Here is a 22,950-nt window from a genome sequence, read left to right on the forward strand (position 1 = left end):
AGGGCTGAGCATATAGGTGTAAAAGCCCTGTGCTGTCTGGTGACCTCCGCTGAGAACTCCTCAAACAGCAGTATTCGAGTTCCATTCACTTCTATGGGATGGCATGTTTTCTTGTATGCCTGAATTATCTCCTGCTTGTCAGTAAAGTCCAGATATTTCATTATGATTTGTCTTGGGTGCTTAGTGGTATCCTCTTCCAGATTCCTCCTTGGTAGACCAACACGATAGACCTTTTCTCTCCTCTTACCCACCGAGACTCCCAGGGCTTTAGGTATGATTGCTTCACATAGTCCTCGCAGTTTCTCATGTGGATATGATTCGGGGAGACTGACTATGCATATATTGCTTTTTCTGGACTCTTAGGATGACATTTTCTCTAGATAGGCGCATTACCATCGTTTGGTCAGAGTTTAAATCATCTTCCATAGGGGATAAGCTGGTTTCTATAGCCGCCACTTGTTGCACTGTCTCATCAAGAGGGTTTTGCAGCGCTTGGAGAGACGTGGCGACTGTTTCTTGAAGTGTGATGGAGATGTCCGGCAGAATGTTATTTGCCACCTCAGAGGCTAGGCGCTTATAGTCGATACCTTCCACCGATTTAAATATGTCTGGGGTACCCGGGGATCCACTGAAAGCTGCCGTGTCCTCATTTTCTGCTGTCTGCCCACTCTCAGGGGGGGGGTTAAATGATGAGGCCACATCTTGCCATTGCTGAATCTGTTGTCTGGGGGGGTCCGATGTCTAGGCACCACTCCTCCGTAGATAGCGTTCCATCAATGGGAAGCTACTTATGTTTGGTTTTCAGCTTGGCAACAGATGTCTGCAGCCTCAGGTTCCGATAGGGAGCTGTAACTTGTGTTTGTTTAGCGTGAATTTATTTAATTTAATTAACTTTTCTCCTGGAGTCTCCACTTCAGAGGCGGGGGGCTTCACATCAGCGTTTTTTTGCAGGTCGCCAAAAAAACGCAAAACGCATCTTACCGGATCAGTTGTCTGCTCAATGCAATGTCAGAGGATTGGCGGTAACATGGATTTGCGTGTGGTAGTGTCAGGATCCGGTGAGTTGCAGTTTTTTACCTTTTATCAAAACCGCAACTTGTTGCGTTTTTCACCTCCGTCCAAAAACTGTAACTCACCGGATCCTGTACATTGCGGCAGTAGCTGCAATGTATTTCAATGGGCGCGGGATCCGGTTCTAATAGTTGCGATTGTATGCTGCAGGAAGGATCCTGTTTTCTGTAAGAACATGGCCTGAATATCACTCTCTCACTCTCACTCACAAACACACATGCTCACTCACACTCACTCACACACTCACTCACACACACTCTCACTCACACACACTCTCACTCACACACACTCTCACTCACACACACTCTCACTCACACACACTCTCACTCACACACACTCTCACTCACACACACTCTCACTCACACACACTCTCACTCACACACACTCTCACTCACACACACTCTCACTCACACACACTCTCACTCACACACACTCTCACTCACACACACTCTCACTCACACACACTCTCACTCACACACACTCTCACTCACACACACTCACTCACACACACTCTCACTCACACACACTCTCACTCACACACACACTCACACACACTCTCACTCACACACACTCTCACTCTCACTCACACACACACTCACACACACTCTCACTCTCACTCACACACACTCTCACTCTCACTCACACACACTCTCACTCTTGTCCAGAGCTGCATCCATGCTGTCATGGCAGAATCAGCTCACTCCCGATCACATGACTTTAAAGGGAAGGTGTCGTCCAAAAAAAAAAATTTCAATTACTGAAAAAAATGTAAAGTATTAATGTTTTAATGTTTTGTTTAAATATTATTTGTTTTTAATTGAGCAAAATATAAAAAAAAATTAACGTTTGATATTTTCCACTGTTAAACACTAAGGGAAGCAGCTGCTGAAATCCTACTGTAGAAATAGCTCACATTACAGCTGCAGTAAAGTGGGTGGAGTCTGCTCTCCTGTGTATGATGTCACCTCCCCCTCCCAATCTGGGGGTTTCCAACAGATAAGAGAGAATGAAATTTAGGATCACAGTGCGGAGCCATTTTGTTGGTGACCAGAAATGTCTAAAGTGTCACCAAGGACAGCAGACAGTATCACACAGGATAGGATTAGATACACGGCTCAGCAGGCAGTATCATACAGGATAGGATTAGACACAGCTCAGCAGACAGTATCACAGGATAGGATTAGATACACAGCTCAGCAGACAGTATCACAGGATTGGATTAGATACACAGCTCTGCAGACACAGTATCACACAGGATAGGATTAGATACACAGCTCAGCAGACAGTATCACACAGTATAGGATTAGATACACGGCTCAGCAGACAGTATCACACAGGATAGGATTAGATACACAGCTCAGCAGACAGTATCATAGGATAGGATTAGATACACAGCTCTGCAGACAGTATCACACAGGATAGGATTAGATACAGCTTAGCAGACAGTATCACACTGGAGAGGATTAGATACACAGCTGTGCAGACAGTATCACCGGTACACACATGGGCCGACAGTTTGCAGGCGGAAGGAGGGGAGTTGAACGGGGGGTGTTTTTGGAGACTGTAGCAACAGCGGTGGTGGGGGGAGGGGCGCCGGTACTCACATGCAGAGGCAAACAAACCCACACTCGCAGCGGCGGGGGGCAGAGCGGGGGCTGGGTAGAGCGTAGGGAGGGGGGGTGCCATTGGAGACGGTAGCGGGGGCTGGGTAGAGCGGAAGGAGGGGGTGTCATTGGAGACAGTAACGGTAGGGGGAGGGGGGACGGCAGCAGTAGCGGGGGATGGGTAGAGCGGAGGGAGGGGGTGTCATTGGAGACTGTAACGGCAGGGGAAGGGGAGGGTAGGCGGCCCATACTCACACATCCTGGCGGTTGACAGGGGTAAAGTGGAGAAAACAGCATACGCTGTGAGCTCCACAATGATGGCGCTGATCTCCTCCCTCTGCTGTGATCTGGACAGCCCAGGGGGCGCGTCCAGCTCACAGCAGTTGCCTACTCTAATGTTACTAAATGGGGTCGGATCCCGACCACTGTTCTCTATGCACAGGGGCGGCCATGAAGGAGTGAATAACTGTTGTTACAGACAGCAAATCCAGCATGGCAGCCCCCAGTGCCTTCAGTAAAATTAGAATTAAATAAAAACTAAAGCAGTGATTTTTTAATTTTGTATTAAAAATACTTGATTTCATAATCACTAATTTTTAATACAAAAATAAAAAACCGCGACACCTTCCCTTTAATGCCCACCCAGCCCCATTCAGCTCATTCGCGACCACATGACTAATAAACTGCAAGTCGCAGGATCCAGTAAATAACACTTGCGTTTGCATGCGTTCAACTCAAATTCAACAGGATCCAGTCAAATGCAGTTTGCGGGGGGTTTTTTTGCCTCAAGGCAAAAAAAAAACGCTGATGTGAAACTAGCCTCAGCTTATCCAGCAGGTGGCCTGGTCTGCAAAGTCAGGTCCCTAAAGGGAGCTGTGACTTGTATTGTTTTACTGTGCTTTTATTTATTTAGCTCTTGTTCCTGAGTCTCCACTTCATCCCCCCCTCAGCCTATCTAGCAGGTGGCTTGCACCACAACACAGCTAGGGAGAGCACAGCAGTGCTTTGTTCCAACAGAGTGGATTACTAATGTCCCAGCTTCTGTACTTCTGTGATGACCGCCCCCTAGCTTATCTAGTAGCTTAAAGGTGGTGTCACACACAGTGACGACGACAACGACGTCGCTGCTACGTCACCATTTTCTGTGACGTTGCAGCGACGTCCCGTCGCTGTCGGTGTGTGACATCCAGCAACGAGCTGGCCCCTGCTGTGAGGTCGTTGCTCGTTGCTGAATGTCCTGCTTCATTTTTTCGTCGTCGCTCTCCCGCTGTGACGCACACATCGCTGTGTGTGACAGCGAGAGAGCGACGAAATGAAGCGAGCAGGGAGCAGGAGCCGACGTCTGGCAGCTGCGGAAAGCTGTAACCACTGTAAACATCGGGTAACCAAGGGAAGACCTTTCCCTGGTTACCCGATATTTACCTTCGTTACCAGCCTCCGCCGCTCTTGCTGCTAGTGCCGGCTCCTGCACTGTGACATGTAGCCGCAGTACACATCGGGTTAATTAACCCGATGTGTACTGTAGCTAGGAGAGCAAGGAGCCAGCGCTAAGCAGTGTGCGCGGCTCCCTGCTCTCTGCACATGTAGCGACGTTATGATCGCTGCTGCGTCACTGTGTTTGACAGCGATGTCGTTGTCGTTATGTGTGACACCAGCTTAAGGCTATGTTCACACTTCCGTTGTTTTGCATCAGTCACATGCGTTGCTTGACACATAGAACTGATGCGTTGTACAACATGTGACAAGAAATGCATGGAATTGTTCACAAAGAACGGATTCCGTTGGTGCAATGATTTCAGTTTAAAACCTGCGTGGGGGGGGGGAGAAACTGATTTTTAGATGATGGACGTTCTGCTGGACATGCTGGGCATGATGTTCAGTAAAACGTGACGAATTCCTGCACTGGAATCCGTTGCGTGATGCAGGATAACGGAATCCTGCACATTGACTTACATTATGCCTCTTGACGGATTCCAATGGAATCCTGCAGGGTGCCTTTTTTGCCGCAACAAAAAACGTTGCATGCTGCATCCTTCCCGCCCGATGGTCAGTCAGTAAACGACTGATGCGCCCTGCGGCGGATGAAGCATAAGGTCAACAGTCACAATCCACCGCTCATACAAGTCTATGGGAAACAACGGAATCCGCCAAACGGATTGCGTTGTTTATCAGAGCGGTGGATTGTGACTGATCCTAAACAACGGAAATGTGAACATAGCCTTATTCACACACCGCACTGCTATGCAGAGTTATGCCCCTATATCGCCCGTCTCCTGAGCTCTCTTCTGCTCTCTCCTGGGTCCCCATTGTCAATACAGCCTCTCCACCTCCCCCGGTTTGATAATTTGTCCTACCAGCAGGCCGTCAGTTTGCAAGCACACACGTGGAGTGAGGAGCTCAGCTACGCTGCCGGCACCATCTTTATCACACAGCCTGATCTCCCGAGGGTCTCTCCAGCGACACTGCTACAGGCTCCCTCTGAGCAGAAAACCTCTGCCACACGGTACGGATTGCCATGTGATTTGGTCAGGGGCTTGCTGATCGTGTTAGTGCCAGGGCTGTGGAGTCGGTAAGCCAAACCTTCGACTCCGACTCCGACTCCTCAAATTCTCTTGCACCGACTCAGACTCCGGCTCCGACTCCGACTCCGGCTCCGACTCCGACTCCTACATATATTGCTTATAGTTAGGTGAAAAATTTATTGTAGTACATGAATATGTGTATATGAGCATCAGACATTTAATAATTTTTATGATACAATAATCAAGATATTTGGATAGAACATAAAATATATTTATTGGAATACAACTTTAGAACACAAAAAACTGTAATAAATTGTAAATATGTAATACACTATGTAATATACAGCAGATTACATATATATCTTGTGTGTGTATATACATATATATATATATATATATATATACATATATATATATATATATATATATATATATATATATTACATATTTACAATTTATTAGTTTTTTGTGTTCTAAAGTTGTATTCCAATAAATATTTTATGTTCTATCCAAATATCTTGATTATTGTATCATAAAAACAATTATGTCTGATGTTCACATTGTACTACAATACATTTTTCACTTAAATATAAGCATTATACTAAATGTTATTATTTAGTAAAATATTCAGCATTGCACTACTGTCCCCAATTTATTATATATTTTAGGAGTCGGAGTCGGTGCATTTTATACCGACTCCGACTCCGACTCCACCAAAATGAGCTCCGACTCCGACTCCACGACTCCGACTCCGACTCCACAGCCCTGGTTAGTGCTCCCATGTTGTGTTTCTGGGTGAGGGGTGACAGAGCCCGAGAGAAATCCGGCTTCCATGAACGGCGCCGGAACCGGAAGTCGTTGTTTTCTTTTTATAGAGTATTTAGGCCTCATAAAGTATAATTCCTCTTATATTCCTTATATATGGCAGCCAAGGACACTGTGCTTGTGGTGCCAGGTATGATGTTCAGGATATAGTCAATATTATTAGCTAATTTTCTGTGTAATTTCTTTTTGGAATTGTGGTAGCGTTGTTTTGGTAATAAGACCATCACTATCTGGGCAGCACAACGATACTGCAGTCAGGGCCCTGAGTTTACCAGTGAAAATCAAGTTTAAAGGTTAAAGTGTTTAAAATTTACAAATTCTGTTTTATTCTTTTGACAGAAGATTTTGGCATTATAAAGAATATATCTGAAGAGAAATTCATTATTGCAGAAAAACCTTCAGCCCTTCACACCCAAGATTCCTCATGTAATGCTTCTAAACAATATCCTGATTCACAACAGCATGTTCAGCAAAATAAAAGGCACAAGAGGGGAGATCAACAACAAAGAACTCACACAGGGGATAAGCCATATTCTTGCTCCGAATGTGAGAAATGTTTTACTTGGAAGTCACAGCTTATTGTACATCTAAAAACTCACACAGGGGAGAAGCCATTTTCTTGTTCAGAATGTGGGAAATGTTTTAATCGAAACTCAGTGCTTGATAGGCATCTAAAAACTCACACAGGGGAAAAGCCATTTTCTTGTTCAGAATGTGGGAAATGTTTTATTTGGAAATCAAATCTTGATCGGCATATACAATCTCACACAGGGGAGAAGCCATTTTCATGTTCAGAATGTGGGAAATGTTTTATTCGGAAATCACATCTTGATCGGCATATAAAAACTCACACTGGGGAGAAGCCATTTTCATGTTTAGAATGTGGGAAATGTTTTATTCGGAAATCACAGCTTGATGTGCATATAACATCTCACACTGGGGAGAAGCCATTTTCATGTTCAGAATGTGGGAAATGTTTTATTCAGAAATCACAGCTTGATGTGCATATAAAATCTCACACTGGGGAGAAGCCATTTTCATGTTCAGAATGTGGGAAATGTTTTATTCAGAAATCACAGCTTGATGTGCATATAAAATCTCACACTGGGGAGAAGCCATTTTTATGTTCAGAATGTGGGAAATGTTTTATTCGAAAATCACAGCTTGATCTGCATATAAAAACTCACACTGGGGAGAAACTATTTTCATGTTCAGAATGTGGGAAATGTTTTCTTCTGAAATCACAGCTTGATCGGCATCTAAAAACTCACATGGGTGAGAAGCCATTTTCTTGTTCAGAATGTGGGAAATGTTTTATTCAGAAATCACAGCTTGATGTGCATATAAAATCTCACACTGGGGAGAAGCCATTTTTATGTTCAGAATGTGGGAAATGTTTTATTCGAAAATCACAGCTTGATCTGCATATAAAAACTCACACTGGGGAGAAACTATTTTCATGTTCAGAATGTGGGAAATGTTTTCTTCTGAAATCACAGCTTGATCGGCATCTAAAAACTCACATGGGTGAGAAGCCATTTTCTTGTTCAGAATGTGGGAAATGTTTTATTTATAAATCATGGCTTGATGGCCATATAAAGATTCACACAGGGGAGAAACCATTTTCATGTTCAGATTGTGGGAAATGTTTTATTTATAAATCACAGCTTGATGTGCATATAACATCTCACACTGGGGAGAAGCCATTTTCATGTTCAGAATGTGGGAAATGTTTTATTCAGAAATCACATCTTGATCGGCATATAAAAACTCACACTGGGGAGAAGCCATTTTCATGTTCAGAATGTGGGAAATGTTTTCTTCTGAAATCACAGCTGCATCAGCATATAAAAACTCATACAGGGGAAAAGCCATTTTCTTGTTCAGAATGTGGGAAATGTTTTATTTATAAATCAAGGCTTGATGACCATATAAAGAGTCACACAGGGGAGAAACCATTTTCATGTTCAGATTGTGGGAAAGGTTTTATTCGGAAATCACTGCTTGATGTGCATATAAAAACTCATACAGGGGAGAAGCCATTTTCATGTTCAGAATGTGGGAAATGTTTTCTTCTGAAATCAAAGCTTGAGCGGCATATAAAAACTCACACTGGGGAGAAGCCATTTTCATGTTCAGTATGTGGGAAATGTTTTCTTCTGAAATCACAGCTTGATCGGCATCTAAAAACTCACACGGGGGAGAAGCCATTTTCTTGTTCGGAGTGTGGGAAATGTTTTATTGAGAAATCATCTTTTGATTTGCATATGAAATCTCACACGGGGGAGAAGCCATTTTCATGTTCAGAATGTGGGAAATGTTATATTCGAAAATCACAGCTTGATCAGCATATAAAAACTCATACAGGGGAGAAGCCATTTTCTTGTTCAGAATGTGGGAAATGTTTTATTTATAAATCAAGGCTTGATGACCATATAAAGAGTCACACAGGGGAGAAACCATTTTCATGTTCAGATTGTGGGAAATGTTTTATTTATAAATCACAGCTTGATGTGCATATAACATCTCACACTGGGGAGAAGCCATTTTCATGTTCAGAATGTGGGAAATGTTTTATTCAGAAATCACATCTTGATCGGCATATAAAAACTCACACTGGGGAGAAGCCATTTTCATGTTCAGTATGTGGGAAATGTTTTCTTCTGAAATCACAGCTTGATCGGCATCTAAAAACTCACACGGGGGAGAAGCCATTTTCTTGTTCGGAGTGTGGGAAATGTTTTATTGAGAAATCATCTTTTGATTTGCATATGAAATCTCACACGGGGGAGAAGCCATTTTCATGTTCAGAATGTGGGAAATGTTTTATTCAGAAATCACATCTTGATCGGCATATAAAAACTCACACTGGGGAGAAGCCATTTTCATGTTCAGAATGTGGGAAATGTTTTCTTCTGAAATCACAGCTTCATCAGCATATAAAAACTCATACAGGGGAAAAGCCATTTTCTTGTTCAGAATGTGGGAAATGTTTTATTTATAAATCAAGGCTTGATGACCATATAAAGAGTCACACAGGGGAGAAACCATTTTCATGTTCAGATTGTGGGAAAGGTTTTATTCGGAAATCACTGCTTGATGTGCATATAAAAACTCATACAGGGGAGAAGCCATTTTCATGTTCAGAATGTGGGAAATGTTTTCTTCTGAAATCAAAGCTTGAGCGGCATCTAAAAACTCACACGGGGGAGAAGCCATTTTCTTGTTCGGAGTGTGGGAAATGTTTTATTGAGAAATCATCTTTTGATTTGCATATGAAATCTCACACGGGGGAGAAGCCATTTTCATGTTCAGAATGTGGGAAATGTTATATTCGAAAATCACAGCTTGATCAGCATATAAAAACTCATACAGGGGAGAAGCCATTTTCTTGTTCAGAATGTGGGAAATGTTTTATTTATAAATCAAGGCTTGATGACCATATAAAGAGTCACACAGGGGAGAAACCATTTTCATGTTCAGATTGTGGGAAATGTTTTATTTATAAATCACAGCTTGATGTGCATATAACATCTCACACTGGGGAGAAGCCATTTTCATGTTCAGAATGTGGGAAATGTTTTAGTCAGAAATCACATCTTGATCGGCATATAAAAACTCACACTGGGGAGAAGCCATTTTCATGTTCAGAATGTGGGAAATGTTTTCTTCTGAAATCACATCTTGATCGGCATCTAAAAACTCACACGGGGGAGAAGCCATTTTCTTGTTCGGAGTGTGGGAAATGTTTTATTGAGAAATCATCTTTTGATTTGCATATGAAATCTCACACGGGGGAGAAGCCATTTTCATGTTCAGAATGTGGGAAATGTTTTATTCAGAAATCACAGCTTCATCAGCATATAAAAACTCATACAGGGGAAAAGCCATTTTCTTGTTCAGAATGTGGGAAATGTTTTATTTATAAATCAAGGCTTGATGACCATATAAAGAGTCACACAGGGGAGAAGCCATTTTCTTGCTCACCAATCCCATTTTGTTAGACACATGAGAATTCACACAAAGTAGAAGACTATTTATTTAGAATGTGGGAAGTTATAGCATTAAATCACATCTTGTCAGACATCAAATAATTCACACAGGGGAGAAGCCATCTTTATGTTCTGTAGGTGGAAAGTGATAGCCAAAATTACATCTGATGGCAGATGAAAAGCTCACACAGAAAAAAAAATATCCATAACCTAAATCTTGTTAGACACTACAAAACTCACACACGAGGCAGACATTTTTTTCGACTGTTTCAGTTAAATCCCCCAAAGGACAACATCTACGAGGAGCCTGTATGTTCTGCCCATGATTCCTCTGTCTAGCAGATACCCCCCATTACTAATCCAGTCGTTGAACCAAGAAAAAACGGCTGACCTCATGAGGTTATCTCAGGTCAGTGCACGGATTCTCAAAAACGTTAGTGCAGTCACTGCTGTCCCAGCTAATGGGAACATTCTGTTCTTCATTGACTGGGGCAGTGAGTATCGAATCGTCGTGGGACCCCCTTATTGGATTATGCTGGACCAGGATTAGGGATTTGCCTGGAAAATAAATTGGTGAATGAGGGTGTTTCCTGTCTTTATTTCTTAAATAATTTTTCTCTTTTGAGGTCTTTCAGGTTAGTTGTTTGTAATCGTCATGGGACCTTGCTATGGATTACGTTGGACATTTTCTTTTTAAAAATTGTAATAAATTGGTGAGCGAGGTCTGTATTCGAGGGGTGTTTGTCCAAATAAAATGTATTTTTCTTGAATCAATGACTGGATAAGTAATGGGAGGTGTCTGATAGACACCCACCCATTACTAATACCAAGGCTTGATGTCCGCTGGCAATTCACGGCTGACATAAACCCCATTTATTACCCCGTTTGCCACCAGACCAGGGCAACTGGAATAGGCAAAGCGCCAGGATTGGCACATCTAATGGATGCACCACTTCTGGGGTGGCTGCGATCTGCCATTTTTAGGTTGTGGAGGGACCAATAACCATGGGTCTCCTGCCTCCCCAGTCTGAGAATACCAAACCAGAGCTGTCTGCCATACATTGACTGGTGATCCAATTTGGGAAGGATCCCAGGTCTTTTACTTTACTTATGTATTTATTTATTTAATTTTATTAAAAAAATTAAAATAACAGCGTGGAATGCCCTCTATTTTGGATTACCAGCCAAAGTAGAGCGGCCAGCTGTGGTCTGCAGGTTGCAGCTGTCATGTTTGTTAGCCAGGTAAGGTAAAGCTAAGGGGACCTCACATTTTTTGGTGGAAAATAATGAACTTGGAGCTGAACACCCTTTAGTGCCACATTAGACACTAAAGGGTGCAAGCTTACAAAATACAGGGGAGTGGGACATTATATAGTGCTGCACATCTATTTATCTAGCTTATGACAGTATGTTAAACTCCATATTAAAAATGCATGTCACATGGACATGACATGGACGACAGATGGGGAAGAAGCACTCACATGACATACGAAATGACACTTGCATTTCACTCCAAGACAGTTTCAGCAGCAACAATGGAGCTATATTTTATATGATGTGACTGCACCCTAAAGGTGCAGAATTAATGGCGCCATATAAGTGAGTAAAATAAATAAATTAAGAAATCATACAACAGTTTCTTTCCAGATAGAGTTGCATGTTATATGAAAGTGGTGATTGTTCTGTATGCAGTTGTCAATAACTATCACAAGTGGCAAGTAGAATCCGAATAACATCTATATATCCAGCCATGTGCACAGAACATTATACATTAACACTAGAACTACTGAGGTAGTCATTTTGACTACTTTTTCCTATGTATTCAAGTAGTCAAAAAAAAGTCAGTAGTTCTAGTGTTAATGTATAATTGTATCCTAAATCTTGTTACCAATCAACAATTTGCTTTAAAGTATATGGGTTTGTGGAGGTGGCCTAAGCTATAGCTTGTTTGTTTAAACATAATAAGAATATCTGTGTATGTAAATAATCAAAATATAGATGTAGTTGCATAATTATCTGTCTATGTAGCCATCGCATAGAGCCATAATATAATTCTAAGCTGTATAGTCATGAAGGGGTTACCAAGGATAAGTGAACAGATGTACAAACAATGAACAAAGAAAGTATTTATGCTTATCAGTAGTTCCACACAAGGAAGGAATATGCCATCTATGGGATGAAATGTGGGTATCTTCACTCCCCAACCCTCCCTATGCAGCTTCGATGTGTGAGAGAAGACAGATTGATACTTTTTGTACATGTCTGAAGGTTGAAATGTAATACTAAAATCTCAGCTATAGAATATACGGGTTTCAGACGCAAGCCTGAGCTCAAACAGAGAACATGTCTTCTGTAATCATTGTCTGATTCATTAACATCAGCTCTGATATATAGCTAATTCGGCACCGGTCTCTGGATACCCTGTATGAAGATACCATTAGCTATCTTTACCCAAATTTCTCCCTTGTCAGGTTTATTTACACGTTGTCCTTTTGATGGTCCAATATTTCAAAAGAACCTGCGGAGTTGAGATTGAGCTGGTCGGCATAGTGTGTATAAATATACGAGTTTGTGACAATTTGTTAGCACATTTCCTAAATTTTAAAATTATCCTTAGGTTCGTGTACGACAAATGGGACTAAGGTTGTGGTCGAAGGATGATGTTACCACCATCATCAGGGTAAAAAAAAAAAAAGCGTGGAATAGAAAAGTAGAGAGAGGCAGAGTCCATCTGTAACAGAGTGGTTGTCCACTACCCTGACTCCGTTACGTTTTTTCCATAAATGCTGAGGGATCGTGCCACTAAGATCCCCCTAAGTCATTTTTGCCAGTTTCATGCTGTTTTATGCCTTTCTGCTTCTCTTCCAGCCCCCGGCATCAGCCACCACCTCCTCTTCCAGATTCATTTGCTCCCTTCTGACTACATTTCTCATCATCCCTCGTGCTGGGCTGCAGACCAGTGGTGAGAACAGACCTGTAAGGCTATGTGCTCATGATCAGGGTTCACAGCGTTTTGGACGTATGCTATCACTACATACAAAATGCTGCATTGTACAGTACAAGCACAGTGGATGGGATTTCTAATTACGATGCCCACTGTGCTTGTTTTTCCTGCCGCAAAAACTGACCTGCGATGCGGCTTTCCGAGGCTGCAACATGTCAGTTCTTTGCCACAGAGATGCAACTTTTCTCTGCAGGGAGAACACAGCAAGAGACCGCAACTACTCGACCCTGGATCGTAGGCACAAGCAGATGCGGTTTCCTGGAGAGGAGACTCGGGGCCACACAGGTCAGGACCCGCCACCTCCAGTACACAGTGGGTTCTGATCATGTGCACGTACCCTTACTCTTCCTAAACTCTTCTCAGTCCACCCTTAGTGTAAGTCACAGCATCAGCACAATCTCCTATATAGGACACAGAGGATAGAAAGAATGCACAAAGCACCAGAACAGCAGCCCTGGCAATAAAGATTATCTCCTACTCCTCCTCACTGAGTAATGGATGAGTAGGGATAGAGTTATGAATGTATTCATAATACAGCAGGGTCTATATACAGTGCACATAATATAAACATATGTATATATATATAACCTGCTATATACATACAGATACAAAAGAGGAGCTGTGTCTGCAGCAGCATGCACAGGAGCAGTGTGAGCTCAGTTACTGTTTTTCCATAAATGCTGAAGGATAGTGCCTCTAAAGATCCCTCTAAGCCTTTTTTGCCCCCTAAGCACTTTGGATGGAGCCCCGCCTACCACATTAGGTCACACCCACATGTCAGTTTCAAAAGCTGAGAGTTTGGGGAAACATTGATGCGACGTCGCAGGAAGTCAGGCTGTTCTTAGGCAGAGATCATGTGATCAGAAGAGCAGATCATTTTACAGATGGATTTGAGAAATAAAGTATTTACATAAGAGCTTATGTATGGCAGTTACTGCTCAGGAAAAGTATAAACCCCTATAAAGAATATTTTAACTATTGTTCTTCTGTTGGTTACGACCATTTCAAACCATTTGTTCTCATGTAATAATGCTGGTGATGAGCATGAGATGTATAAATCATTTTATTTGCTGTTTTACCCCTGTGAAATCCTTTGATAGTGGCCCCCACTAGTTGTCTCCCTTCCTCCTGACCTCCGGCTGTTAGTGACTCCGCGGCCTCCCGGAATCTCCTGCATTACATGGAAGATAATAAATTATCTTTCTTCCTATAACCTCTTTCTTGTCAGCCCGTGTGATTTATTTCGGGGGTTTTTTTGTTATTATATTAGTGGTTGAGCATTTTAATCCTTTAAAGGCTGGAGCTGTTATTGTCCTACTTTTCAATGTTACTGGATCACTCTGAGCCTGTACACATTACAGAGCTGAATTATTAAAAATCGAAGTAAAACAAAAGAAACAACTGTGCCTAACACCAAAAATAAGTAAATATGTGTATAACAAGTGCATATTGTATAAAAAGTGTATGGGCTCTAAGGATGTAATGGACCTGCGGGATTTAACAATAGAGACACAGAATTGTAGAAACAAAATTCTACGGAGAACCAATGAGGTCTAAAAAAACAATGATATTTATTGATTAAAAATAATGCCTGCCACAACCGGCAGTTTACACCAGAAAAAAAGAAAAGAGAAGGAGGGCATCACCTGTGATACAAAAAGCATAGTGGCAGAGCACAGGTACTCTGTAATGTATAAAGGAAGTCAATCCAGCAAAGGTATATAAAGCCAAAAACGTGACGAATAAATTAATGACCAGAGAAAACTCATGAAGTATATAAATAAAAAACAAAATATAGGACACCCAGCTCCACACAATGAGGTGTAACAAGATGTATATCACATAGCATTGAAATGAAAATTGCTGGAATGGGGTAACCAAAAAAGATGGTGTGAGTATGCTACTCAACCAGGTGTCAGAAGAATGCTATCAGAGAGAGCGCCACATGGAGCATGCCTAGAAAAATGTTATGCTAAAGGTCACCTTCATTGACCCCCTGACGAAGGTGACGCCAAAACGTATGCATCAAGGTTACATGTGCTAACAGGTCCTCACTGTCCAGTTCCTCTCTGTACAGGTATCTACCGTTTCCTTATGATTTTGCCATGCATCTTTCACTCCACTACATCTACCTGTGGCCAAACATTTTTGTAACCCACACCACAGCATCATGGACATGAAATTGCTGGTATTGAAAGGAAACTTCACGTTCCAGAGAGATAGGAGACTATGGGAATACAAACTTATGATGACCTTTGACACATTCAGAGCAGGAATGAATGTGTCACATGGATTCATGTCTTTTTACAACAATTAAGAGATGTGTTCCTCAGACCATCCGGGGGCATCACAGCCCTGGACTAGATCCTAATCAGAGGACAATAAAACTTTCACACTGAACTACAGCAATGTTTATGGCCACAACAGTTTGTCCTCTTGCCATACTGATAGTTCTGCTTCATGTCACTTGTCTTATTTACTGCCCCATTCTATGTCCTGTTGTGTATAAATATGTGACTCTTCAGATTTTGTGTTATACTGAGCCTGAAGAAGAGACCTGAGAATCTCGAAAGCTGCTATCATTACCATCTTTTCAGTTAGCCATTAAAAGGTATCAACCACTGAGGACTTCAGTTCTTTTAAATAATTTTTTTATCTCTACTGGCTAACATGGTACAAAGATATTTTACCTGTATCCACTACATCTACAACATTTATCACTTGGTGCATTGCTCACCATTTTATGCTAAGGCCACGAGTGCTTGATGTCTTTAGCATTCCATTGTGTGGAGCTGGGTGAAGTCCTAAAGTGGGGTCCATGGGTTGGAATTACGCAAACTCCTCAGGATCTTTCTCCCCTCCAGTCAATGGCTACAGTATGGTTAGGTGAATTCACTGTCGTTAGCTGAGAGGAAGGTAATGGAGCCTGGGGATAAGGGTTATCCTCAGAAGAGGTGGCAGAAAAATCCGCATCAAGGTGCTGCTTGGCTTGGTTACGAGTGATGTTTGTGACAAACTGGCTGGAAAGTCCTTGTCCTAGGTCGTTTCCAAAATAACAGGTGTGGGGAGGCTGTCCATGAGTAGAGATGAGCCAACTCCCCCACGGTTCGGTTTGCCAAACTTTTTTTTTTTCTTTTTTATAACTGAATGTTTTATTAAATTTTTTAAACAGACAAGGAAAAAGTACATTAATGCATAGATATGTCTCACAAGCATATGAGCAATAACTGTAAACAGAGAATCAGTGTTCATATCATACTATCCACTAATACAATAAAAACAGGGAATGTGACAAGACAAACAAAACAATACTAGACAAGGAGATATAAGGGGGGGGGGATGAAGTGGTGAGGGTGGATATATCAGGCTTCCATCAAAACCATACCTTACTATTATTCTTTATTGGCCCAATAGGTATCCCAAAGTGACCAAACGCTCTCAACATGATCTACCGTGTAAGGCTGCTTTCACACATCCGGCTTGAGCTCTGCGGCTCAATCCGGCTGTGTAAGCTATGCAACGGATGCGGTGAAAACACCGCATCCTTTGCATAAGTTTTTCCCATGCGGCCCGTCCGGTTTCTGCCGCTTGCGGCATGCTACTGAGCATGCGCAGTGGCAAAAACCGCATGCGGCGGCCGGATGCGGTTTTTGCCGCATCGCGCCGCATCCGGCCGCCATAGGCATGCATTGAAAAATGCGCCGCATCGGCCAAATGCGGCGCGATGCGGTTTTTTTTGCCGCACGAAAAAACGTGCTAGGCAACGTTCCATCCGGCCGCCGCATCGGCTAAATCTGCCGCATGCGGCAAAAACCGGATGGAACGCAAGACCTTGCGGCACAATGCGGCACTAATTAAAGTCTATGCAGAAAAAACGCAACCGGCAGCAAAAAAAACCGGTTGCGATTTTCCTGCAAAGTGCCGGAGTGTGCCGCATTGCAGAAACCGGAGGTGTGAAAGCAGCCTTATTTGACAGGGCAGACAGATACTCCATCCTTCTCACATCTTGGATACGAGAACGGAGATCTGTAAGTGAGGGTGGATGGGTCGATCTCCAATTACGGGAAATCAGACATCTAGCTGCTGTAGTTATATATAACAATAACCGCTTCACTCTTTTCCCCAGTTGAACAAGAGGTATATTTAATATATAGAATTTAGGATCCAGGGGAACCTGAGGCCAGTTACTTTATATATGTTAGGGCCAGGTGGACGGGCAGACCCAGGAGGTGGATCCACTGGGCCGAACTCCTTGATGGTGGTAAGGGGTCCGGGAGCTGAAGCACTACAGGTAGCCGGGCAGTCCGTACACAGGAGCGGAATGGAGAAGTCCCTGGGACTACGGAGTCACTGATGGTAGTCCGGGTGACGGAGCTCAGGTTCGGAAGCCGAGATGTTGTCAGGCGGGGTCCGGAACCGATGGAGCGAGAAGACGTGTCACCGCAGGGATCAGAGATGGAACGGATTGTCAGGATGGCAGATAGGCAGCGTTCGGGATTCGGCAGGACCGGATGGCGAGGCAGGATCGGCTCTAGAAGAGAGAGAGGTGAGTATCTCACAGGAACACAAGGAGACCTGACTCCTAGCTTGGGAAACTCGAAGAACAGGCCCCGCCCACTTGGACACTTAACCCCTTTATACCCTGTACCTGTGCGCCCAATTTCCTGTTAGTGGTCGCTGGCCCTTTAAGAAAGGGTCAATGACCGCGCGCGCGCCCTAACGCGCATGCGCGAGGCCCGGGTGCCAGAAGCCAGGACAGGAAGCGGTGAGGAGGACGCAGCAGAGCCGGGCTGGGGCTGGGAAGCTGACGGGCGCCGGGAGCGGGGACCAGGACACCTGGGAACCGCAGGCAATGGAGGCTGGAGGCTGGGGAGCGGCGGAGACCGGACAGAAGAACCGGGGGGCAACGCAGGGAAGCCGGGGAGCGTGGCAGGTGAGCCGGGGAGCAGAGCAGGGGACCCGGGGAGCGTGACAGTACCCCCCCCACGCCCCCCTCCCCGCAATCGGGACAGGAAGGCACGGATCAAAGGAGTACCCACATTCTCCCGAGGTTCCCAGGACCTATCCTCAGGACCATAGCCAGCCCAGTCTACCAGGAAGAACTGTCGGCCCCGTACAGTTTTCATGGCAACGATATCCCTTACCGCATAGATGTCATCATCGGCAATAGGAGGAGGAGCCGGACTGGCAGCAGCGGAGAAGGGACCAAGGACAACCGGCTTGAGCAGGGAGACGTGGAAGGAGTTGGGTATCCTCATCGTGGCCGGGAGCTGCAGCTTATAGGAGACCTCATTGATCTTGCTGAGGACTTTAAATGGCCCGATGTAGCGAGGACCCAGCTTGTAGGATGGTAGTTTCAATCGGACGTACTTGGAAGCAAGCCAGACGAGATCCCCTGGAGAAAAACGCGGAGGGTCCAGACGCCTCTTGTCTGCGTGTCTCTTCATCCGCAGTGAAGCACGTCCAAGGGACGCCTTAACAGAGTCCCAAATGGTCGCAAAGTCACGGGCTACAGCATCAGCAGCAGGGACATCCGAGGAAGAGGATATAGGCAATGGGACGGATGGCTGAAGTCCGTAAACCACATGGAAGGGAGAGCTGGAGGAGGACTCACTGATGTGGTGGTTATGGGAGAATTCAGCCCAAGGAAGAAGCGTGGACCAGTCGTCATGATGGGCGTTGATGTAGTGACGTAAGAAGGAGGTCAAGATCTGATTGACCCGTTCCACTTGGCCGTTCGACTGGGGATGGTAGGCTGAAGAAAAGTCCAGAGTCACTCCCAGATGTTTGCAGAGAGCCCTCCAGAAGCGGGAGGTGAACTGAGTTCCTCTGTCGGACACAATGTGGGATGGAAAGCCATGCAAGCGGAAGATGTGTTGTATATAGGCGTCAGCGAGTTCCTGGGCAGAGGGCAGTCCAGCCATAGGGACAAAATGAGCCATTTTAGAGAACCGATCCACCACGACCCATATGACCGTGTGTCCGGAGGACAATGGCAAGTCCGTGATAAAGTCCATCGCAATGTGTTGCCATGGTACAGAGGGTATAGACAGAGGCAGAAGACGGCCATATGGCAGATGTTTGGGCGTCTTATTCCTGGCACAAGAGGAGCAGGCGGAGACAAAAGAAGCGACGTCCTTGCGAAGAGATGGCCACCAGTAATGACGTACAATCGTACTCCATGTTCTCTTCTGGCCAGCATGACCGGCTATTTTCGAGGCATGGCCCCAGTGCAACACTTGTTGCCTGTCAGTCTCAGAGACATAGGTCTTCCCGGGTGGTATTTGGGCCAGAGTGACAGGAGTCACCGGAATGATTTTACTAGGGCAGATGATAGGCTGAGAAGTCTCCTCCTCCTGCTCCATGGGCATGAATGACCTGGACAAGGCGTCTGCGCGTACATTTTTGTCCGCGGGTCGGAAATGGAGCTGGAAGTCAAATCTGGCGAAGAACAAGGACCACCTGGCTTGCCGTGGGTTCAGTCGCTGAGCAGACCGCAGGTATTCCAAGTTCTTGTGGTCCGTGTAAATAATGACGGGGTACACTGCTCCTTCTAGAAGGTAGCGCCATTCTTCCAGCGCCAGTTTGACTGCCAATAGTTCTCGGTCACCGATGGTGTAATTACGTTCAGGTGCTGAGAAGCTCTTGGAGAAGAAACCGCAAGTCACCATCTTCCCGGAGGAGGACTTCTGCATGAGCACTGCTCCGGCTCCCGAGGAGGAGGCATCCACCTCCAGGGTGAACTGTCGGTTTAACTCCGGACGGTGGAGCACAGGAGAGGAGGCAAAGGCCCGCTTCAGAGAGCCAAACGCGGCGTCGACCGCAGGTGACCAGTCCTTTGGATTAGCCCCCTTCTTGGTCAAGGCGGAGAGAGGAGCAGTCAGAGCAGAGAAGTGAGGGATGAACTGGCGGTAATAGTTGGCGAATCCCAGAAAGCGTTGGATTGCCTTTAGTCCAGAAGGAGGAGGCCAGGTGAGAATGGAAGAGACCTTCCTCGGATCCATCTGCAGTCCGGTATCGGAGATGACGTAACCCAGGAAGGGAAGAGACGACTGCTCGAAGACACACTTCTCGTACTTGGCGTACAGGCGATTCTCCCTCAGTCGTCGTAGTACCAGCTGCACGTTCTCTCTGTGGGTCTGGAGGTCCGGATAAAAGACCAGGTTGTCATCAAGATACACCACCACACAAACGTACAGAAGGTCCCGAAACACGTCGTTCACTAATTCCTGAAAGACTGCTGGTGCGTTACACAGGCCGAAGGGCATCACACAGTATTCATAGTGCCCATCGCGAGCATTGAACGCGGTCTTCCATTCGTCCCCTGAGCGGATGCGGACCAGGTTGTAGGCACCCCGAAGATCCAACTTGGTGAACACACGAGCTCCTCTAAGCCGATCAAACAATTCGGGGATGAGCGGCAGGGGGTACTTGTTCTTCACGGTGATTTGGTTTAAACCCCGGTAGTCAATACATGGGCGTAGGTCACCTTCTTTCTTCTTAACGAAGAAGAAGCCCGCTCCAGCAGGAGAGGAGGATCTCCGAATGAATCCCCTTGCCAGGCTCTCTGTGATGTAAGTAGACATGGCCCTTGTTTCGGCTGGAGAGAGCGGATATATCCGTCCTCGAGGTGGTGTAGTTCCCGGGAGCAGGTCGATGGCACAATCGTAAGGACGATGTGGCGGAAGTACCTCTGATTCCTTTTTGTCGAAGACATCCGCGAAAGACCAATAGGCCGAGGGTAGTCCCGGTAGGGACTCTGGAACCGGAGGTCGTCGGATGGGTTGTATGGTCTTCAGACATTTCTCATGGCAAGAAGACCCCCATCGGGTGATTTCTCCTGTACCCCAGCTGACTGATGGTTCGTGTGTCCGTAACCAGGGAAGTCCCAGCAGGATTTGATGGGACATGTGTGGAAGGACGTAGAGAGCGATGTTCTCGGTGTGCAGGGCACCGATACGCAGTTCCAGCGGCTGGGTGATCCAGGAGATGGTGTCAGAGAGGGGTCTCCCATCCACAGAGGCAATCACGAGGGGTTTGTCGAGTGGAGTAACAGGCACCTGGTACTTGTCCACCGTGGCCTGCTGGATGAAATTGCCTGCTGCTCCAGAATCAAGGTACGCCTCAGCCGTGAACCGAGTCTCTCCCGTTGTAACTTGAACGGTCCACGTGACCGGATCTGAGAGAGTCCCTGCACCTAGGGTGGCCTCTCCTACCAACCCTAGGCTTTGGAGTTTCCCGGCCTGTCTGGACAGGAGCGTAGCAGGTGTGTGCCCTCTCCGCAGTAAAAGCAGAGGCCCTTGGCGAGCCGCTCTGCTCGACGTTGTTCAGACTGCCGCACACGGTCGACCTGCATGGGCTCGTGGACGGAGACACCAGATGCCGGTGACTGGAGTACGGCGGGCCTCTGCGGAGGGGAGGAATGCCGTACCGGACGTCTCTCACGGGACACCTCCTTGGATCGCTCCTGAAAGCGAATGTCCACTCGAGTCGCTAGGGTAATCAGGGCATCCAGGGTGGACGGTACGTCACGACCAGCCAGCTCATCTTTAATTCGACCCGAGAGTCCTTCCCAGAAGGCGGCGGTTAGAGCCTCGTTGTTCCACCCGAGTTCTGAAGCCAAGGTGCGAAACCGGATGGCGTATTGACCCACCGTCAGAGTCCCCTGACGTAACCGGAGAAGAGAGGAGGCAGACGCGGAGGCGCGTCCGGGCTCGTCAAAGGTGCCACGAAATGCCTGCAGGAACTCCTGGATGTTCGTGGTCACAGGATCCTCCCTTTCCCACAAGGGGTTCATCCACGCCAGTGCTTCACCCTCTAGATGGGACATGATGAACGCGACCTTGGCTTGGTCGGAGGCGAACAAATGCGGCAGCTGCGTGAAATGGAGGGAGCATTGGTTTAAGAAACCCCTGCAGGTCTTGGGATCTCCGGCGTACCGGGGTGGTGAGGCCAAACGAAGTCTGGAAGCATCCGAAGAGGCCGCCACGGGGACTGGAGCCGTGGATTGTCTAGTGGAAGCCCGAGATGCTGAAGGTGTAACTGCCGCTTGTAGCGTGTTCAGGCGGGCGTCCACAGAAGACATGAATTGCAGCATGCGGGTCTGGGTTTCACGCTGGCGTGAGAGTTCCTCCTGCACGGCTGCTAGTGCCTCAGCGGGATCCATGGCCTGTTCTTACTGTTAGGGCCAGGTGGATGGGCAGACCCAGGAGGTGGATCCACTGGGCCGAACTCCTTGATGGTGGTAAGGGGTCCGGGAGCTGAAGCACTACAGGTAGCCGGGCAGTCCGTACACAGGAGCGGAATGGAGAAGTCCCTGGGACTACGGAGTCACTGATGGTAGTCCGGGTGACGGAGCTCAGGTTCGGAAGCCGAGATGTTGTCAGGCGGGGTCCGGAACCGATGGAGCGAGAAGACGTGTCACCGCAGGGATCAGAGATGGAACGGACTGTCAGGATGGCAGATAGGCAGCGTTCGGGGTTCGGGATTCGGCAGGACCGGATGGCGAGGCAGGATCGGCTCTAGAAGAGAGAGAGGTGAGTATCTCACAGGAACACAAGGAGACCTGACTCCTAGCTTGGGAAACTCGAAGAACAGGCCCCGCCCACTTGGACACTTAACCCCTTTATACCCTGTACCTGTGCGCCCAATTTCCTGTTAGTGGTCGCTGGCCCTTTAAGAAAGGGTCAATGACCGCGCGCGCGCCCTAACGCGCATGCGCGAGGCCCGGGTGCCAGAAGCCAGGACAGGAAGCGGTGAGGAGGACGCAGCAGAGCCGGGCTGGGGCTGGGAAGCTGACGGGCGCCGGGAGCGGGGACCAGGACACCTGGGAACCGCAGGCAATGGAGGCTGGAGGCTGGGGAGCGGCGGAGACCGGACAGAAGAACCGGGGGGCAACGCAGGGAAGCCGGGGAGCGTGGCAGGTGAGCCGG

General features: G+C 46.3%; 1 protein-coding gene across 1 annotated transcript in view; it reads left to right on the forward strand.

Annotated features, from left to right (window-relative positions):
• Window positions 1-14,199, forward strand: part of LOC142261259 (uncharacterized) — a 40,338-nt gene extending 26,139 nt beyond the window's left edge. Inside the window, exon 10 of the mRNA XM_075332099.1 lies at window positions 6,362-14,199. Within this exon, the coding sequence (XP_075188214.1) occupies window positions 6,362-10,026 (3,665 nt within the window). The 3' untranslated portion in view covers window positions 10,027-14,199. The remainder of the gene's footprint in view (window positions 1-6,361) is intronic.
• Window positions 14,200-22,950: the final 8,751 nt, after the last annotated feature.

This window comes from Anomaloglossus baeobatrachus, chromosome 1 (assembly GCF_048569485.1).
Source record: "Anomaloglossus baeobatrachus isolate aAnoBae1 chromosome 1, aAnoBae1.hap1, whole genome shotgun sequence".
NCBI classification, from domain to species: domain Eukaryota; kingdom Metazoa; phylum Chordata; class Amphibia; order Anura; family Aromobatidae; genus Anomaloglossus; species Anomaloglossus baeobatrachus.